Raw genomic sequence first — 21,106 nt, forward strand, 5'->3', positions numbered from 1 at the left:
AATTAATTAAATGAAAATCAAACAAAAGTGATAACCATATCAATTGTTTGCTGATGTGTAATTGTGTGCTGTATGCACTGTTCTTTGAATGCTTTGGTTCTCGAACCACTCATTCAGCTTCGCATGCAAGTTTAACTTCTGAAGTGTAGTTATCCATCGATTTTTTTTATTCAGAAAGAGAGAGGGGAGAGAAAGTGCGGAGTAAAGTGCGTTACTTGCGATTGGCTACGGCTCAATAACAACGCACATATGATTGGTTTAGAGAACGTTACTGGGTGGTGCTTACCTGCGCCAAAGTCGTTCGAGACCAGACGTCATGAAGAATGTAACGTTGTATTGTTCATGGATATCAGTGAAGCGCAGCCTCTGCGCAAATTCGCTGATCGCAATGTCATCTGGACAAGATAAACACATGTAAGCAGACCCCATAATGCGTTCACGAGGTATACAGATTAGCGTATCAGCGCAGCGCCTGCTCTAAACTGATGCATTTTGGTAAACAGATGTTATCTAGTGCGCATGTACGGTGCAGTTGGCAGAGGAGGGAGTTGGAAAGGGGGTTGGAGATTGTGCTGGAGAGTTGCTCTGCTGTGTGGACAGCTGTACGAGGACTGGCTGTGGCACGCTTGTGAATGACAGAGAAGGGGAGAAGCTGTATGAGATAAAAATGTCACTACAGAGGTGCCAGGAAGAATGGGAAGAAATCGAGCGAGAATTTCAGCAGCTGCAGGTGGGTCGTAGTTACATGAGAACAATTGAATTGGCCAGTTTTTTTTATTCAATCAGAGAAGTTAGCGAGTCCTCCTCCGGGTTACTGGTGTGTGTTTGTACTTTGTAGCTAGCTACGTATCAGCTCGATAGATGTATAACAAACTAGCGTACTAGATTAGGTAGATGCGAGTCATTGCTGGCTGACGAGCCAGCAACCAGTGTCGCGTGTGTCAGTATTGCAAGATACATATATTAGCTACGCGGCTACAAGAGCACAGTTTGCTTTGCCAACTACAAATAGCTAACGTTAGCTGGTTAGCTTGCTAACCGGCTATAATGTCTTTTGTTTGTTTTTAGTAAAAGGCCTATAGCTAGCAAGCTATAGCTATCTAGCCTGCGACAACTGGAGTTCTCACCACTGGTACTTCTACAGGCCGGCTAGATACCTCTCACAACCACTACGTTTTGAAATATCACTTAATCCAGAAAGCTAATATGATCCGGAATGATGGGTCGCTTTAGCTCACATATCTGAAATTAGCGTAACTACTCATCTGGCTAGCTAGCTACGGTATTAGCTATCTAAAAATACAGTAGATTCAAAACTTGAGTCAAATCAGTGGTCATCAGTAAATAGTCGAAATGACAGAAAGGGCAGACAAGTCAACTGAACTGTCGAAGCAAAATGCACTGAAGCTCAGCTCTGCTTACGTTAGCTAGGTAACATAGCTAATAAGGCAGGTAGGTTAGCAAGCAAGCTATCTACTCTGTCCACGTTTGTATTGCAGTTTGCCGTGGTTGTGTTTTTACACAGTGATACTTTGCTTAGGGTGCGCTTGTTTGCTATTAGATAAGTTCAAATGAATTAATCACGCAGTGTCTCATACAAAATACAATGGTTAAATCATTGTAAGTCGTAGTTCATTGTTAGCAACCAATGTTGTTACACACGTACTTAGCTGGATGGCGATCACAGTAAATTTTTTGCCCAACCACAATTTACCAAGTAAATAATTGGTTTTATTTGCCTAAAAGATCGTGTCTTACAATGTGAAAGTATGGCATTAGATAAAACACGAATCGTGTTTCTTTACCTTGGAAACTGCTCACAATTATTATGACAGTTTGTTTCAGTGGTTTAACTTCAACGTGAGACTGACTATGAATATCGTGGTTATCTTGATTGCCAAGAAGAACATGACAAATTGTTGTTAGAAAACATTACCTGTGTTAGCTGTGTCACCTCCTTCACTATTTGTTTGATTTTGTGACTCGTTTTAAGGGATGTACTTCTAGCGAGCAGAATATCGTGAACGTTACCTATGCTGACACAGAAATAACGTTGCCGTAAGGTACAAAACGGGCATAGCTACATGTTGCATTAAAACGTTACGTGCTACGCGACTAGAACTCTTACTAGAAATGTTTCCTTACGGTATACGATGCGAAACTACAAATCCCATGACCGTCATCGAGGTAGCAAAGTGACCTACGGCAAATGCATGCTCTGGAAGCATCTGAACAGAAGAGCGATGTACTCTGAACCTGAGTTCACATCCCAGTTTGGAGACGGCTTCTTTTACTACTTAAAGAATGTGTGCTAAGCAAACAAGAACTATGATCTAGTGCCCCCTAACAAAGATTGACATGACGATCCACTCCAACAGGGGTAGGGGATAATTGCCATGGTTCATTTTGTTTTAATTGTTAATTTCTCTGTTGAGGGTGTTCAGTGCATTTGTGAACAGTTATTTTATCGATAACATCCATACGGAGTACTATGTGTTTATTATTTATTTATTTATTTGCATAAGCACTATAATTCAAGCCTGCGAATTTTACATGGTTTGGAACATTTTTTTTAAAACACAGGAAATGCACAAAACCTATAGACAGAAGCTTGATGAACTCACCCATCTCCAGACGATCTGCAGCAGTTCCATCGGCAAACAGAAGAAAAGCCTTCGTGATCTGAATTACAGTCTACACAGGTGTGTGTGTGTGTGTGTGTGTGCATGTGCGTGTGACTGGTGAAGAAGCTAGCATTATGTTGTCCTTATGGTGGTTTGGAATGGCTTCTTTGATTACATGACAAGGTCATTCTGGTCATGTACATTTGCTTTGTAGTATTTATCGTGCTTAATCTTCAGAACAAGCCTTCTCAATCTGTTTCCCAGGTGTGCAAAGACCAGCAGCCCGAAAGAAATAGAGCAGATAAAAGATATTCAGTCACAAATCAAAGATAAGCAAAATGTCTTCTTTGATATGGAAGCTTATTTGCCAAAGAAGAATGGGTGAGTCTGCATGTTCTATGCCTGTTTTCTTTCTCTGACCATCAAATACAGTTATGAGATTTATGTTGCCTGTAAGGCTTGAACGAGCCTAAGGTTTGGTGTTTGTTTTGCAGACATTAGTAGTATGCTTACATTAATGCTTTTAAATGTACATTTTTAGAGTGGCTGACTAGAAGTGGTTCAAATTTAAGCTTGGGTACAGTTTTAATATTGTATCTTTACCTGTTCCATGCTTTTTCAGGTTGTACTTAAATTTGGTCCTCGGCAATGTGAATGTAACCCTTCTCAGCACCCAGGCAAAGTGAGTGTGTGTTATGATTGACATTTATATCTCATTTAGTGGTCCAGTGTCAGTATTGCCGCTCTTCAGACAAGATGCAGAGTGTAATTTTAGTAACCACGTGCGTCTATGCACGCATCTTCTATAAAATCTGCCTTGCAGATGTGATACATCGTTTGCTTGTGATACATTGATTGTTGTATTGCTGGATACGGGAACAGGCTAGCTGAAAATGTGGAACAATTAACATGTAATTACTTCATTCAGCTCTGCTTAAAGCCCTCTTTGTCTCCCCTGAAACAGATTTGCTTACAAAGATGAATATGAGAAGTTCAAACTGTACATGACTATAATCCTGATGCTTGGAGCCATAACATGCTGGTTCCTGCTCAATTACCGGTGAGTCCAGTCTTTCTGGGCCCAAACGGGCTTAAAATGTTTGTTTCCAGTTAATCCCTCTTTATAAAAGCAGCGTTGTGGCGTCTGACATCCTGTGGCAATTCACATGTAAAGGGGGGGGGGGGGGGTGTGAAGTGCATTTCGTGACTGTATGCATTCGTTGTTTCCAGGGTCACAGATGAAATCTTCAACTTTTTACTCGTCTGGTACTACTGCACATTGACGATAAGGGAGAGCATTCTCATGAGCAATGGATCAAGGTAACCGCTGTGTATGTGTGGTTCACTTGTCACAGGGACATGTGGCTGATGGAATGGACTGGAATAGAAAACAATAGATACATCTTTGGGTGAGGTAATTTACCCCAGTTGCCTCGGTAAAAGCATATAGGGCACCAGAGGTGGTAAATTTGTATGTTAAAAATAGTGTCTGTAATTGTCACCTAACATGTTGTTCTGAGCAGATGCGTTAATGCTAACGCTAAATCCAACCCTGTTGCCCCCTTTTCTCGTAGAATAAAAGGCTGGTGGGTTTCGCATCACTACGTCTCAACATTCTTGTCAGGTGTAATGCTGACATGGTGAGTTACGTGCTGTACATTGGTCAATTCCTCTTTGTTTATGGGTTACTTCCAGCAAACCCGTTCCTGCGAGGTCACTTTCGTATCTCACGTGTAAACAAGAGGGTGATTGGATTGACCCCAAGTGTTTTCCTCCTGTTATTTTTTTTTCTTTTCCTTTCAAAGGCCGGAGGGGGACATGTATCAGATGTTCCGAAATCAGTTCCTGGCCTTCTCTGTCTATCAAAGTAAGCTTGCCACAAACATTTTGGTCCGTGTTTTTGTTGCCAACGCAGCATTTTATTGTGTTGTCAGAGATCCAGACACTTGACCTGAGAGTTGTGAGTTTTAATGCTAGGCTGAGAGTACTGTTGAGCCATTTAATGATAAAGATTACAATTTTATGAATGGAGTACAGCATAAGTAAACATATTGACCAGCATCAGGTCATCTGCTAGGTCATTAAGTGGTGCAAGGTGTGTTTGAAAGTTTGACATTCACTCACGATTAACTGATTGCTTGCTTTGCTTGCTTTGAAGGTTTTGTACAGTTTCTCCAGTATTACTACCAAAGTGGCTGCCTCTACAGGTTAAGAGCTTTAGGAGAAAGAAATCATCTTGACTTGACAGTGGGTAAGCCAGTTCGTTGTGACTGAAAGTTCTCTTGAAGCCAGCTGGGTTGCAGTTAGCGCTGTGTGCTGAATGGGATTCAGAACATATCAATTTCCGTGCTCAGTGAACAAAGTATCACACTGGGGCCGGAACTGAGGAGTATAAATAGATTACTATTCATTGGTGGAAAGAATACATGGGTGTTTTCAGGGTGCTATCAGATTTCTGATGGAGCCACACATGCATGCAGTGTAAGTGAGAGATGAGCCAGTCACTTGATTTTTCATTCATGACAGAGGACTCTTGGAGGTGTTGTATCTGTAGCAGAGTTAGCAGCTAAATGTTTTTTGTTTTACGCTTTTTGAATTATCATAAAATGTATACAATCATTGAGAGCTGCAATTCTGTATTTTTCACATTTTTTGGCTAAATTTGAGGAGACTAGGAAGAGATGTTTTTTTGGACTAATTAAGGCTAGCAAGTACTCTTGTCATGTAATGAGGAACTAAAACACTGGATTTTTTGGGTCCAAGTTAGTTTTTGTATTTAGGCTTTGCTGCTATTTAACAGGCCAATAAATTTGCTCGGGTTTCACTGGAAAATTTTGATGCCGTTATTTTTGACTGTGCTGTTTTCAGAGGGATTTCAGTCCTGGATGTGGAGAGGACTGACCTTCCTCCTCCCCTTCCTCTTCTTTGGCCACGTAAGCACAGATGCTCTCAGTCGCCACCTGTCTGTGATGTCACAAGGACATCGACTAACCTTTGTGACTGACAATACGGCGGGGGGTTGGGTAGGGGGAGGGGGACAGGGGGGTGACATCCAAAGAGCAATGCGGTAATGCTGAGAATGTGTCAGTTGAGAGGGTCGGTCCAGCAGTGAACTCTGAACAGTGGTGTGATCACAGCTGTACAGAGCGCCCCTGCAGAACTGTAGTGGATTGCAGACGAAACGTGCACAGTCCAGCGCGGGACACAGTGAACAGAACGAATACTAGTGTGTGATTCAGTTAAATATTCTTTGTCCTGCACTAATGAATAGCACAAAAAAAAAAATTACCAAAAAAATTATTGTTTCGACAGGCAGTTCTCATTACCAGGACCTAAGGTCTATTGTATTGCGACTTAGAGTTATGAGTTCTGGCGTTGTTCCTTGTTATATGCTAGCCAAACTGGAAGCAACATCAAAGTAGTTCTTTATCTTCTTGTTTAACTGAGACCTCCTTGTTTTTTGGGGGGTGTTTTTTTTTTTTTATTTTATTTTGGCAGTTCTGGCAGTTGTACAACGCAGTGACCCTTTTTGGGTTGTCCAGACATGAGGACTGTAAGGAGTGGCAGGTGAGGATGAAGCTGCTCTTTTAATATTTAATACTGTCCTGTCTTCTGATTTTTTCCATTGGTCCCATTTTCTCTGACTCGAAAGTCATCATTTCCCTCTTGTTTGATAGATTAGACAGCTGGCTCTGATGAGCCTGTCGTTTAGCAACGCCTGTGCCATTGCACTGTGTTTTTATGACAGCTGCTACAACCTTGGGAAATGTTCTTGACCCATCTTCTAGGATGTTAATGATTCATTTTGGCGATGAGAGCGCCTCCCAGTCAGCGTTAGCGGACAGTGACAGCTCCTCCTTATTGCAAAAGGAACTCGGAGGGTCTGCTTCCCCAAGGTTGTTGGAGGATGAGTCATGGTGTGTGTGTTAAAAATTCGCTGTCTGGGCATTTGTGGGTAATTGCTTTTCTTTTCCGGGGGGGTGGGGGGTGGCGGCGATGGGGTTGTATTTCAGGTGTTCATGCTGGCCCTGACGTTTCTCGTCCTCTTCCTGGGGAACTTCCTCACGACGCTGAAAGTCGTCCACCAAAAGATCCAGAAAAACAAAGGGGAAGTACAGAAGAAAGACTAAGATAAAAAAAAAAATCCTTGTTTTCCCAGAAGGCCAGTGGAGTAGCGGGCAGTGAAATGGCACTGCAGAAGAGAGAGAGAGTGGCGTTTTTACCCGAGGATTCCACAAAGTAAAGGAGATCTCTCTCTCTCTCTCTCTCTTTACCCCCCTCTCTTGCTGTCTCTCTCTCTGGGATCTTAATGACGTTCCTGGACACCACACTATTTGATAAAGGTCATGGCGAGTCTCTTTTGTTTCTGGTGGGTGATCCATGTAGTTCTGTATCAATTCACACACACTCAGAGATCACGGGGATCATGTAACAGTTGAACCACTGAAAACCTTGGAGGTGTCAGTCTGCAAGCATCTGAACTGTTTTTTTTTTTTTGTATTTTTTTTTTCCCAACAGATTTGGATTTGTGTGTGTGAGTGCATTGTGTATGTATGGGGAGGTCAGCTCTCTCTTAAACTTTATGCAATACAGAAGTAGAATAAAGACATTCAGAAATGCAATGTAAGAGTTATATAGAGTGTAGATAGAAATAGAGTGTAGATCTGCTATCACTATGTTGCCCTTTGATCAAAGTGCATGCATCACATTGCAGACATGTTCGCCTGCTCACCAGTGTCTAATTGTAAATTCTCTATTCCATGACCTTCTGTTGTCTTGTGAGATTTCATACTGATTCTGGGAGAACAAATATTCAGGAACCTCTATTGTTTAAACAACAATGTGCTTTTTTTACGAGTAGAAAAAAAATCACTACACTATGAGAGAGTAGTTCTGAGCAGATAACCAGTGTTGGTTTTCAGTTCCCACTTGCTGTAAACTTGTGCAGTAATTCAGCTGCTAATCCTGCTGAGATCTCTGGATTAATGTGATCTAATGTACATAGTTCTGCAGACAATGTGCCAAAGCCATAGATACATGTTGCCCATCAATCTTAAACCCAAACCGGATAGCAGTACAACTCAGCTTACTTTGACAAAAGTATCCATTTTGTATTAATTGTAGTGGTTATCCATATCAAAGGTCCAAATAACAGTAGCTCATAGTGGCAGGCTTTGACAGTTGCCTTATCATTTTCAGTGTTTTTTAAAACTTTTTTTGTTCTCTTTTTTTTTTTGGTTTTGGGGAAAAAAAATGTCCTGTTTACAGACACCTGCTGCATTATCAGTCTCTGTTGAATGTGTACTGGTCTGTTGACTTAGTCCTTGTTGCATACACTCTGCTTCAGTTACTACAAGCCATCCATGATGGATGGAAAACCATTTAATTTTTCTGCAATAACCGCTGTTTCATTTAGAAAGCAACAAGAAAACATTTGATCCATATTTCTTGAACAAAGAAATGGTTACACTTGTGACATGGCCGCCACAACGCACAACAAAGATTCTCGTTTTTTTTTTTTTTTTTTTTAAAACCCCTTCCCCTTGCAAATGTGTGATAATGCTGTGTCCATTGTATTGTGTTCACTTCTGTTAGAGTCATGTAGCATGGGCTCTTTTCTGTGTCAAAACCTTGGCTTACCCTGTGGAATGGCAGTGGCCCATGCATGAACATAAACTTCTCAGCTGAAGTAGAGCAGGGATGAAATTTTATTCAGTGACAAAAGCATTTCTCTGTCGCATTTACACTCAGTCAGTGTACATTGCCATAAAATGAATAAATACAGCTCTGCTGAAATTTTTTTTTTTTTTTTTTACCATGTGCCTTTTTCACTTAAGCAAGGAGCACTGTAGAAGAATTGGGCAATAGGGGATAAGTCATGTTCTTTAAGCTTGTATACGAATTGACATTTTTATGATAACGCAAGGGGTGGCTTGCTGAAACTTAGCTTTAAACCCGTCGTAGTGTCGCGATGAAGTTGCGCATCGTGAACACTTGGTGGTGCTGCTGTAACAAGTTCACGGCACAGAAATCCACGGCGCCTGAAACTTGAGGTGATCCGAGGTGAGAGAGAATATCATTTACGCCATATTTGCCGGGCTCGGAGATTGAATCTTCATCCCCCGGTTGATTTGTGTGAGTGCGTGTGCGTTGGTAATAACCTTCCTCAAGATTTTTTTGATCGTAAGTTTGTCAGCGAGGCACATAGTGAGCCTCACACTCTTCCTTGTATGTGTTCTTCACAACACTACTAAATATAGCGTATTAAATTTAGGACAGCAGTGGGTGAAAATCCCTTTAGAGGCAATACTGCTGTTGTACCTCCCCGTGTACTTCATACAACTGTCCACCAAGCATGCAAAGATTATCATGGCACAACAATGTGGACCTCTAAGATACTGTGGGTTACAAAAAGAAGAATATCCAAAGTCAGTTGACTCCAGACACCCATTGATCGACCACCATGTTGTGGTACAGATTTCCCAATTTGCTAAATTTCAAAACTGGCACAAACATTTGTGTGAGTGTGTGTGTGTGTGTATGTGTGTGTGTGTGTGTGCCTCCTGACCTCAGCTAATGTTGGGTTTTTGGTGCAGGCCACAATCAGTCTCTGAGATGTGTAATGGAATACAGATTTTTCAGATGGGAGGGTCATTATATCACTTGGAATCAGTACTGACAGATGAGTCGTGTATTGAAGAACAGCCAAGCTGTTTGATAAGATCTGTTTTTGCTTTAGGATATCAAGCAATTATGAGTGATGACTTGGAAAATAAGACATGCATTTCATAAGGCTTATATTGGTCAGTTGTAGTAGTATCTATTATCCAAATGGTCTAACTACGTATTAATTTTTTTTCTATGAAATCTGTCAGAAATGATACTGCAATGATTTGTGGAACAATTTCCAGTTCTCACAGGTAGATGGGGTTGACTTCATGCACAAAGCATAAAAACACTGGCTATGTAAACTGCAGTAACTGAGCCAACAGACAGTGTTATAACATCACAGAGTGAAATGTTTTGGTCACTTTAAAAGAGGGATCTTATTTTTCACATGGGGAATTTAACATTAATTTAAATGAAGAGAAGGTAGGCTATATTCAGCTACTTGGGTGTTGTCCAAATCTTAATTGGCAAGTTTTCTGCAAATCGCCTTATATCTGACAGTTTCATTCTTGCAAATGCTACACCTAACAGATTAGGTGACATTTGTACATTTGGATCATTTTGTACCTGTCCGTTCTTAACGTTTTGGTTTACACGCCCCCCCCCCCCCCCCCCCCCCCCCCCCCCGCCACCAGTTCTGCAGGGGATGGAAAGACTTGAGTACTATCTAAAGTCTCCTTGTAAGGATTCACTTTCTCTCAAAGCCAGGCCAAAATCCTCATTATGCTCAGTAAACAAATCCATATTATTCACTGCAGATTGGTAACATATAAATCAAATTCAATGATCCTGAAATGACTGCTGTGCGTGAGACAGAATGTCTAGTTTCAACGGATTTGGGTCTTATAAAAAAGATTAAATTAGTCCGGTACCAAAAATACAACAATGCTCTTGAAGGATTATTATTTTCTAATAGCCACTGAGGAGCTGTTGGTCTTATGACTCAAAGCCTTTGTGATTACAGAAAAAAAAAACATTAACAGCATAGAAAAGTCTGTAAGAAGTAATTCAGCATGTCTGGTATTTCAAAGGGCGTTGTGTCTGCAAATGGCATCACAGTTTGGCTCACCTCCTTGTGTCATGTCCTGCATGAATCGCACATCCGGCAAGTAATCAGAAATAATTATCAGATGTTATTTCAGTTTATTAAAAAAGTGGAACTGTGTGGATACAACATATAAAACCAGTGGCAGCCAACCTTTGTGTGTTTATAGAAAGGGGGAGAAGTTGATGCAACAGCTGAGTAATGATCAAGAACAAGTTTAATCACTTGCTTTCTCATTGATCGCTTGGAGAGCAGTTGCACTTTGTTGGAAGTGGAGGAGACAACTTTACTTTTGGTAAAAATGGGTACAGTGTGTAGAGTAATCGGAATGAATCAGATTTCTGCATCGAGGATAGTTGCAGTGAAGTGATAGGCTAGCAGCATTCAGGTTCTCCCCAGTTATGTCCTCCCTTTGGGGACTGATCCAGCCAGTACCCCAGACAGCAGTTTCCAGTTGGATGTGTAGCAATTCAGGCACTTGGTGATGAGCAACACATTGCTGCTGGATTTGGTAAGAAACCAGCTGTTTGCCCACAGGGTTCACAATGTGGAAAAAGTATGGTCTGTTTTTGACACAAAGGTTCAAGTCATTACAAAATAATACAGTAAAAAAAAACTGGATTGTCTTTGGGAGGAGCAGAAGGGGAAGAATGCCCAATCTGCCCCCCCCCCCCCCCCCCCCCCCCCCATCTGTCTCGGTCCCACGCAGATCACCTGATCACAGGATGCTGCATGACCCGCCCTTTTTGCGTGCATGTCTTGCTCTCCGGATGGCCGCCAGGGCCTGCTTGGTGGCCTCTCTGAAGATGTCCTCCACATTCTCCCTGTACTTGGCCGAGCACTCCAGGTACAGCTCCGCGTTGATGGTCCGCTTGGTCTCCTCGCCCTGCGGCGGGGAACAGCAGAAGCACACGCTGCCTCACTACCTCAGGCCACGGGCAGATGCCTGACAGTGACACTGATGGGAATCGGGGCTCGTCTCTCAGTTAACTGTGGGGGTAGCACTTGTGTATCTCATGAGCCCCTGATGAGTCTCTAGGTTAATTGAACCACCCCCCCAATAAAAACAATGAAGTTGTAAATGCTTTGCAAAAGACAGGTGGAGCATGGCCTCTCAAACCCAGGAAGGAGAACTCCTCAGGGAGGCAACTGCAACCTGGGGGGGTTGTCCTACCATAGTGTCTTGAAAGATTCCTGTTTCATCAGGGCAATTAAACGTAATCTTATTGTCACAATTGCTGCCTGAATTAACTCATTTCACTGCTCCCTTGACTGATAGTGTCAGCAACTGACTAACTGACTGGAAAGCTACTGGAACTTTGCTGGGACAGATCGTAGCTGGGTCCTGTTCTTTACCTGGATGTATGTGATGGGTGCCTGACCAAGAGCCCAGAGCTTCCTGGTTCGCTCCTTGTCCTTACGCAGGTCTGTCTTGCAGCCGATCAGGATTGTGGGAACGCCGCGGCAGAAATGGTTGACCTCTGGGTACCACTGAGAGAGGACACGGGGTTCAAACAGGTGCAAAATTGACAGAGCAAAGAAAATGTCACCTGTGATATCTAGTTGTCAGCTTACGGTTAAAAGGAAAGCAGATGACTTTTTTTCACCTTTGGAAGGCCAGACCAGTGCACAGCAAATACCATTACAGTCCATTAAAGGTGCCTGTTACACAGGACATGTTATCAGGTGAAAGGTTCCCGTGAGAGTTACTAATTATCGGATGGTAGAACAGGTGTGGTGCAGCATGGTGGGAATTTTTCAGATACCACAGATTATATACGTACTCACACCGGGGGGGTTGGGGGGGAACTGTCACCTTGTGGAGTGTGTTTTAATGGTCTCCTTCACTTGGGACCAAAGTGTCCTGTACCTCTATCCCCTGCAGTGAGATTTATTTAGCAATAATGAAGTTTTAAAGAGCTGGCCCCAGGGCCCACAGGCAAGTTAAAAGGCCAGGCGCACTGGAAGAGTCAGAAAACACAAATCCTCACAGCGGCCGTCACTGATAAGCAGTTTTTAGTCTCTCAGGGGATCAGACGAGAATGCGTTTGAAGGAGACTCCAATGAAAGGCACGCAGTTCAAAGGTATAAGAGCAGTGAGCTGAGCAAGGGTGGGTGGTATTAAAACGATAAGCAGATAATGTCAAGTGAGTAGGAGTCCCTTGGTTACCACAGCATCTGCCCCAGTGTCTGACATTCTAATAAAACGGGACTTGCTGAAGTACTTTGATAGGAATCTATTTAGTGATGACTAACATATGCAACTTTATAACGTTATTCTCTGTTTCACTTTTTTAGGACACACAAATAGATCTGTTTTCCATGGTACTTCCTGCGTGACCCCCTACCAAGACTCATAAATACAACAAAAATGTTCCATCGAAAAACAATCACACCTTGAAGTTTAAGGTTCATCTGCGAAACCTGGTTTGTGTCTGTACTGACAGATGACTTTTGTCGTTAGTTGATTCTCCTGTTGTTTTGAATATGTATTTTTATAACAACAAACCAAGTGTTGTCCAGATCTGGGGCTGCATACAGTACCAGTCAAGAGTTTGGACTCACAGTACCTATGCATAAAAGGGTTTTTCTTTATTTTTACTATTTTGCAAATTTTAGAATAATAGTAAGAACATCAAAACAATGCAATAACACGAATGGAATTATGCAGTGACCAAAAAGTGTTAACAAAATCAAAACTGTCTTATATTTTAGATTCTTCAAAGTAGGCAAGAATTTTTTTTAAATATTTTTTTGGGGAATACATAGGCAGCAACTTCACTATTTATATTTGTCTAAGAAACTAATTTCAAGTATTTGAGCATAAGTCTTTGGGTCAAAATATTTTTGAATGCATGTTTCCCATTCTAATTTTAATCACGCGTGTCTGAACTTTTGTATGTTGGCAGTCATGGCATGATGTAACGATAGTTTGTAGTCAGGTGTGGGCAGTGGGTTTACCTTGATGAGAACATTGTCAAAGCTGGTGGGGTTGGTAACATCATAACAGATGAGCACCAGATTCGCATTCTGGTAGGAGAGCGGCCTCAGCCTGTCATAGTCCTCTTGACCTGAAACGTGAATACACACAGAGACTGTGAATCTTATGCTTAGTTTCTGTGCTTGCAGTTAGAATATCTTTAACTACTTTATTTTAATGGGCCTTTATGGAACTGTTGTGCTTTTTAAAATGACATAATCCCCACCCCCTCTACCCCAGCAGCATGGAAATAATCTTATATAGAAGATCAAGTCTTCCAGTCATTTAATCCCTCATATTCCACTGTAGCTGAGGCTGCCTGCTGGGTCAGAAAGATGGCGTAGCTGTTGTGTGATGAAATTCATTTATTATATTCTGCTAATCACATATACTTACAGCCTGTCTGTCTAGTATATCCCAACTTCGCTTTCAAGACACAGGTATCTGGCTATAATATATTTTTCTCATGCTGGCAGCTTGATCACATTTCACATTTTAGTGCAAAGAGTAGTCCTGTTCTCCAGAAAGTTTTGTTTTGATTTTTCATTCTATCGAGAAAAACATCAAAGGCCAGGTACTGTATAACAGCCATTCTAGCTAATATTTCCCCCCCAAACTGAGGTTGCCTGCTATGAGCTTACTGTCCTTGTGGCTGGTTTTATCTCTGCGTGGGGTGTGGAGAATATCTTGTGCAGAGTAAAAGACAACAATGAACTCTTGCTGAATTTTAAACCTTCTCTTTATGAATTGCAGCTAATGTTTCACTACTGTATTTTCACTGACCAGGGTCACCATATGATGATTGGGGTAATATTTGCTTTTGACGTGTGCCAATAAAGTTAATAAAGTTAAAATTCAAATTCTCCCCTCAGCACATGAGAATTAGAGCACATTTCTGGGAATAAGGTAAAGGATGATGAGTAACATGTTATTTCACAACAAATTTTGCACTGGCCTCACCTAGGAAATGTAGGTTTTGCAGGAAGTGTTACTTCATAATCATGTTTTTTTTTTCTTTCAAAAGGGGAAGTACAAATTAAAGTAGCAGTAGCTGTTTTTGCTTGAGAGAATTTGACTGTAATTCTCTCCATGTCTGTATACAAGGACTTCAGACTTCAGGACTTCATTTATTTGAAAATCATCTGAAAATGAACATAATCACTGCTCATTGGTACTTTGGTGGCATACCAACACATTAAAATAAAAAAAAAAAACAGTTATAATATTGACCAGTACAACTCCAGATGAAATTTTTAATATTGGTAACTAAAAGGGACGGTACTGGAGTTGTTATGTTGTTATGCTTGTGTTTCAGCATGTGGTTTTCAAACACAAACACATGGCACTCCAATGACGAGCCCACATGATGTTTTTGCTTGTACTGTTTACAGGAATGAGTGTTTGGAGTAGAAAGTTGATGTGCATTCATTCAAGTAGACACGAGTAAACATAAATCAGTCAGTGCAGGCACTAAAATCAAAATTTGGATGGCTTAATCTGACAGATATTGTACTGTGTGTTTTCAGAAAACTTTTGATTAATTTCTTCATTCTGTTAACTTTAAACAACCGCTGTTTCAACATTTCTTTCTGCTCTTTCTATGCACGATTATGAAGCTGCTTTCTCAGTAAACAGCTTCAAATGAATGTTGGGTCACAAATCAGGGAAACTAAACAAACTCCTGCGCAGCCTCTCAACATGGAGCGAAGAATGGTCCATGAAACGTTCAGGGGCAATGTCAACAAGCTGTCACGACTGGCGAATTCACAAATGACAAGTCTTATGGAGGTGAGGAAAAAGGCAGCTGATAGAGAGGGGATGTCAGGGAATCAAGTCCATAAGCCCTGCTTGATTGGAAGCAAGAATAGATGGGGAGATTTTACTGAATGACTAAACAGTCCATAGTACTACACTGTCACTCATCGACATGTAGTGGCTTTTTGTGCGTTTAACTGAGGTCTGAGCCGCCAGCACCGAGGCAACGCGGACGAAGAGCCGTCATGTCAATCTGCAGGAGAGGAAACACGAATGGGGCCTTTCACTCTGGCCGGCTAGCTGTCCTGAACATTGACAGAAAAGACTGACGCAAAGGCGTGCTGGTGACGAGGCGAGCGAAACCTCAACTTCCTGCCTCTCGTTTCAGTTTCCTGTAACTGAGGATGCCCTGTGAGGGCGCTTGACCCAGATAAGCTGCAGCCTCATGAATCGAGGTACAGAGCCTGGCTGCCAGGCTGTTCAGTTCTCAGAATAATCCATATCATCGGCTTCCTGGAGCGGTGGAAACGAGAAGACATAGACGCAGTTAAAAAGAGCCATCTGAGGGTTATTTTGAAAGAGGCTGAGCCTCGTAATTTTTTAAATTTCTATGCCCTTTCTATGCCATCAAAAACAGTTGGCAATGGTCTTGCATTGCTAATGCTCCATGAAGAATTTTGACATCATCATGAAATCTCAATTAAAGGAATATCATCATAATATCTTATCTGTCTTTGGCAAGGACTATGGTATGGGTCTTTTATTAATGAATATTGAATGACTCAGATGAGCTTTCAAGGTGTCAAGGGTTGCTATAACCAGAGCCTACTGCATGATAAAATTTAGCTGATCACTGAGGTCTCACAGCTTGGGACTACCATATTCAAATTCAGATTCCTCTTTCAAGCCGAGCAAATGAATATTTATTTAAAGCTTGTCCCATCAAAGCTCCTATAGAATACAAATGTCAGCAGACCTCATGGTCAGCGTGTGTCCATACATTCGGAATACTCTGAAAGCTATGTCCACATTAAGAGGGCCCAACGGCTCGAATAACTCGGCTGAGAAACCTTTCAATTATCATGAAGTTATGGTGAGCATCATTCACTGCTTGTTTTTTTTTTTCTTCTTGTTTTGTTTTTATCTGAGAGCAACATCTGTCTGCACCACATCCTCTGTTGCCTTGGCAGCAGTCTGCTACACCACAGAGTGCAAGTACACACTGCTCTGTACTGCGAGAGCCACTGTGAGTGAAAGACTCTGGTTTGGCCGTGTCCCCCTACCTCGACGGGCCAAAAATACACATCTCTCTGGCCCCGGCTGCCCTCTATACCAGCTATACGAAGGTGACTCATTTATTATTGGCACCGCCTCCGTCGGCAAGCGTGTCTGTTCTGAAATAGCTCTCCTCGTCTTTCTTGAAATAGACGGTGGGTGACATTGGGCAACCGGGACAGTGGTAACAGCAGAAGGGGAAGAGTGGGAGAAGAGTTTTGGGGGGGGGGGGGGGGGTTGGGGGTAGCCAGCAACCCTGCTTCTTCAGTTGCCTTGGCCCGAGCTTAACACCAGTGTGAGTCACAGAGGATCACTGTTGACCCTGATATCTATATTCAACTCACAGCTGTTCCCTCTGGCTCGGCGCTGGCTCACTGCCTCCCTCTCAATGTGCATGCTGGGTAGAACACTTAATTATAACACACTTGAAACACAATTCCGCCCAGTGTTGCCCAAAAGATCTCTCAGGCTGTTAAAGAGAATGGCTGAATCCTCACCAACCCAGCCCACTGACCCACAAACCGTTAAGCGCATCTTTTCAGAGACGAAGCCTCATATGCTGCGAAACCACTTTGAGCAGCTGTGTGCAGCGAAATGTTATCATTCTAAGGACCTTCCTTTATGGGCTGATAGCCGACAAAAAAAAAGTTCAGATTATACAATTATCATTACACTGACAGTCATAAAATCTGCACTGACATGCCCTTATATATAATGTTGTTGGCCTGTATGGGCTGATTCATTTTTACTTTTATGTTACATACAGTTCAATAGCAGCCATATTTTACCACAGCGATCTATAATGAACATTGTGAGTGAGGTTACAGCAGCATGTCCAGGACATTGAAAATAATTTTATGGGTTGTTGAAGCGAGCCGCCCACCCCATTGATCTGCAAAATTATGAGAGAATTCTTCTGAGATGAAAAGTTGTATGTGCTGAAATGCATTGTAATAACATTGGTCAAAAAAACGCTGAGGCTCTCTTACCTGAATGCCTCTGCTTCTTCGGTTTTGGTAACTTACAAATACACCTGTTAACCTGGGAGGTGATCTTGCTTTTAAAGTTTTGATGTCAGGTGCACGAATGATTCACAAATTACGACATGGGAGTTGGGCCAATAATCGTTTGACAAATACATAACACTGACAACTCAATAAAGGCACCAGACACTCAAAGTGACTCATTTATAGGTTGCATAACTCTTGTTGTTGCCATGCGCAATTTCACCTAGTATATTGCCTGGCATAGTATTACTCCATCTAATGTATGCGTGTGAACTGTGAGACACACCTGACACTGTTCTTGCCATCTCTGGTATTCTCTGCTAGGCACATGAATGCCTGAAATGTTTCATTAAAGATCAAGGCCACAGTCCTCACAGTGTACTGCTTTCTATGTTTCTCACTACTTTTTTTACACAGACAATTAAAATTCCTTACAAGGAGGAAGACATTAGATTTTACATCACTGGCATGCCTGGTGTTGCCTAATGGCCCCACACCCATTTTTTTTTTTGTCTCGGTATACCTGTTCAGCAAGGTGTGTGGGTGCACTTGTGTTTTGAAGGCGTGAAAGTCCCACCTCATCCCTCACCTGCTGTGTCATAGAGGTTCAAGCCAATTTCTCGGCCTCCGTACCTCACTGTGGTGAAGTACTTTTCAAACACAGATGGAGCGTATTTCTGAAAAACAGAGCACAAAGGAAAAAGGTTTTGTTGGATTTGTAAAGCTGTCTCAGGGGCTCTTCTATTCAATAAGAATGTGATATGTAGGCATTTTGTTTGTTCTTGTTATGACAAAGTTAGAACAGAAAACAGGGAACAGGGAATAAGAAAGTATCAAGCTGAAGAAATCACCAAGCTCATTGTAAATAAGTTCCTCTAACATATCACTATTTCTCTGACAGTTTTCAATTACTTTCCCATGATCACAGAGGTTATAACCTCTGTAATCCAGTCAGCATGACGGTGTCAGTAACATTTTATGAATACTAGTCTGTGATTTTTTTGGGGCTGTAGAATACGCAGATCACCCACAGACAGAAAACAGTGCATTTCTCCAGAAAACATCTGAATGACATCACAAACAGACAGGCTCTGGTGCAGAGGCATGTAAATATGGATGGTGGACAGGGTGCAGTCAGCACAAACAAAAATATACACGGGTGTCAGCTCCAGGAGAGTGTGGTAAACATGTGGGATGGTGTAAAATATTTAAGTGAGCAAAATATACATCAGAAATGAGAAAATGAATTTGTAACATCAAAGAACTGTAATACCACTATTCTACTTATGAGAGAATGCTCAAAGTGACTTGGTTGCTACAAATGTTACTGACTCAATTGCCAAGGTGTTACCTTTAAAGTTTACTCCTCGGGTATAAATACATTTTGGGGGTTATAAAACCTTTTTCGGGGGTTACATTTTGGGGTTCATAAAAGCTTCACAGAACACACAAAAACTTTTAAGTAGTTTAGACAAAAGAAACCTATCACAAAAGCACAAGCGATGCAGTCAATTTATAGTTGCGGCTACAATGGGAGACTTGTCAGCTTTGGTGGTTAAAACAACCATTACCCCGACTGACCAGAGGAGGAAGCCCTTGACAGCCAAAAACCACCAAAATGAACAGTTACTATGACAACATGGAATGTCATGCTCAGTCCGATTTTTTTTTTTGGCCATTTATCACAGATGTGCTTGTCTCTGTGTAAACAGTGGTGTGATCTAACAAAAACAGCAGCGTGGACACATCTCTTCTCTGCATTAATGCCTTTGGTCTCAGGGACACTAAATCTGTGTGCAGGTGAACCCCATTCACTCAGCAATACAGTTTCAGCTTCTGTTTCCTGATGTGAATCTGAGCATCGTGTACGTGTACTGGTTTTGAAGACAAAAACAGAAATGCATTTCCTATCAGTGTGATCAGACATGTATTCATGAAAATAAATGTGATTCACCAAACAGATTCAAAAAAAATTTTAATATTTCCTTGACAGAACTGAAAGAATTTCATCCTTTCTCTGACTTAGCATTCTTGTGTTTATAAAAGTTTGAGTCCTTGTCTTATATTTTGGACACTGTGAGGGATGAAAAAAAAAAATCACACTTAATTTTTAAAAAATGAAGAATATTAATACATCTTGTACTGTTTACTCCATGTGGGTCAACTGTGTTTTTAGATGGGTGGAACACAATAAAATCAAAACTAGACATACAGCGCAGTCGTAATCATTAACTTAGCGCCAGGAAACACCGCAGACACACCGAAAGCTGTTTATGTAAACAACAGAGCGTCGAAAAATCCCCGAAGCACGGCATGAGATGCACCATCATCGTGTTTGCTCAGATGTCTTCACAGCTCACCCACGTGTAGAGGTGATGGCTCGTCTAAAAACCAGCGAGCGCCGTCTGAAAGATGCCGTTTTGCTGTTCCACTGGGGGAACGTCACAACATACAAACGCGCTATATTTATCAATCTATGTCAAGGCTGTTATTATCTTCAAAATAGCGAGCTTCCCCAAAGACACCTATGGTACATGCAAAAGAAGAATACCATTAATGGAGTTGTTGTCTGTCAAGGGACCAATGAACTGTCATCTAACAAGACACATATTTTAACAAAATGTGGCACCTGTGTTTCCATGGGTATCTGAAACAACAACCTTCCAATTATGAGTCCAGAACCCCATCCACCTCTCTACACAAGTCACTGCTCTACCCTATCCATATGAGAAGACATAAACTTGACCATTTCTTCAAGATCTTTGGTTTTTACAATCGCACCAAAAAGGAACACCTGTGCCAAAGATTAGAACTGAACAGGTGTTGAATTCTTATTATTCTGGAGAGAGCCCAGCAGAGGGGCTGGCACTATCCCTAGGCTTACCTCTGGAAAGTCTCCTTTGGCATACACCATGAGAAGGGAGGTCTTCCCACAGCCACCATCTCCCACGATCACAATCTTGATCTCCTCTCTCCTCCTGGCCGTCCCATTGCTGACCGCCGAGCCGTTGTGTGTCATGATTAAGATGCGGATACACCAGACACCAAGCGGAGCAGTGCTACCGTCAGTTCCCCCAGGAACCCAGACACCGGGTCAGGGGAGCCATGTGTGTGGAGAGTTGCGAACCGAAACTCGACTGGGTGGAGAGGCTGACTTGTCCAGGCAGGCAGGCAGATCACAGCCTCGTCATCCTCCTCTGAGCTCAGGTCCCTCGAGTTTGGCGACCTAGCCGCCTTGTCCGGAAGCTCCTTTGTGTATAACCTAGCCGCGCTCTCTTAAGCATGCAGGAACCTGCAGTGTGAAAGATGTGGAGGCCGGCCCCTCCTCTCTCTTTTCTCTCTCTCTCTGTGATGTCTCTCCCAGCACTGAGTGGAGGAGTTAGCCGTAGCTGCTTGTGATGTGGGGGGATGGAGCAAATTAGCATACAGCAGGTTGCACTCTGTCCCTACTGCTGCTAGTTTCAGGCCCACCTCCCACCCACCCTCAGGGGCATGGGAGTCAACAACCCAGTGACAGCATGGGATCTGCCCCCCCCCCCCCCCCCATCTGACGCAAATGCAACACTCCCATGGGCCTGGCACAATGGGGTTTGGCCCTCAGATATGGGCTCCACCCACCCAGCCTGTGACAGAAAGGTGTGCTGGGTTGGCATACCATGCATGACTCACTTTATTGGGAGACTGATGGACTACTGGAGTTCCCACAAGAAGGAAAATTCACTCAAATTTAGCAAAAATTTAATCTCAGACA

General features: G+C 42.3%; 2 protein-coding genes across 2 annotated transcripts; one reads left to right on the top strand and one right to left on the bottom strand.

The window, feature by feature from the left end:
* Window positions 1–546: 546 nt before the first annotated feature.
* Window positions 547–8,384, top strand: tmem120b (transmembrane protein 120B). The gene is made up of 12 exons (XM_036527913.1): window positions 547–730; window positions 2,584–2,702; window positions 2,889–3,005; window positions 3,247–3,306; window positions 3,589–3,684; window positions 3,855–3,944; window positions 4,199–4,264; window positions 4,430–4,491; window positions 4,783–4,875; window positions 5,493–5,557; window positions 6,123–6,191; window positions 6,638–8,384. The coding sequence occupies exons 1-12, from the start codon at window positions 668–670 to the stop codon at window positions 6,752–6,754; spliced, it is 1,017 nt and encodes a 338-aa protein (XP_036383806.1). The 5' UTR covers window positions 547–667; the 3' UTR covers window positions 6,755–8,384.
* A 2,637-nt stretch (window positions 8,385–11,021) lies between these two features.
* Window positions 11,022–20,780, bottom strand: LOC118777155 (rho-related GTP-binding protein RhoF-like). The gene is made up of 5 exons (XM_036527912.1): window positions 20,240–20,780; window positions 17,945–18,032; window positions 13,300–13,409; window positions 11,695–11,829; window positions 11,022–11,224 (listed from the first exon to the last, which is right to left on the bottom strand). Exons 1-5 carry the CDS (start codon window positions 20,372–20,374, stop codon window positions 11,057–11,059), a joined length of 636 nt encoding a protein of 211 aa, XP_036383805.1. The 5' UTR covers window positions 20,375–20,780; the 3' UTR covers window positions 11,022–11,056.
* Window positions 20,781–21,106: the final 326 nt, after the last annotated feature.

This window comes from Megalops cyprinoides, chromosome 4 (genome assembly GCF_013368585.1).
Source record: "Megalops cyprinoides isolate fMegCyp1 chromosome 4, fMegCyp1.pri, whole genome shotgun sequence".
Classification (NCBI taxonomy): domain Eukaryota; kingdom Metazoa; phylum Chordata; class Actinopteri; order Elopiformes; family Megalopidae; genus Megalops; species Megalops cyprinoides.

What these genes read in the sequence shown, in the direction of transcription:
- tmem120b (XM_036527913.1), top strand. Translation starts at nt 668, where the DNA reads ATGTCACTACAGAGGTGCCAGGAAGAATGGGAAGAAATCGAGCGAGAA. An exon ending in CTGAATTACAGTCTACACAG is followed by an intron (nt 2,703 to 2,888) that starts GTGTGTGTGTGT and finishes TCTGTTTCCCAG; the next exon opens with GTGTGCAAAGACCAGCAGCC. An exon ending in TCATCTTGACTTGACAGTGG is followed by an intron (nt 4,876 to 5,492) that starts GTAAGCCAGTTC and finishes TGCTGTTTTCAG; the next exon opens with AGGGATTTCAGTCCTGGATG.
- LOC118777155 (XM_036527912.1), bottom strand. Translation starts at nt 20,374, where the DNA reads ATGACACACAACGGCTCGGCGGTCAGCAATGGGACGGCCAGGAGGAGA. An exon ending in CCAAAGGAGACTTTCCAGAG is followed by an intron (nt 18,033 to 20,239) that starts GTAAGCCTAGGG and finishes TCTGTTTTTCAG; the next exon opens with AAATACGCTCCATCTGTGTT. An exon ending in GAACCTCTATGACACAGCAG is followed by an intron (nt 13,410 to 17,944) that starts GTGAGGGATGAG and finishes TTCACGTTTCAG; the next exon opens with GTCAAGAGGACTATGACAGG.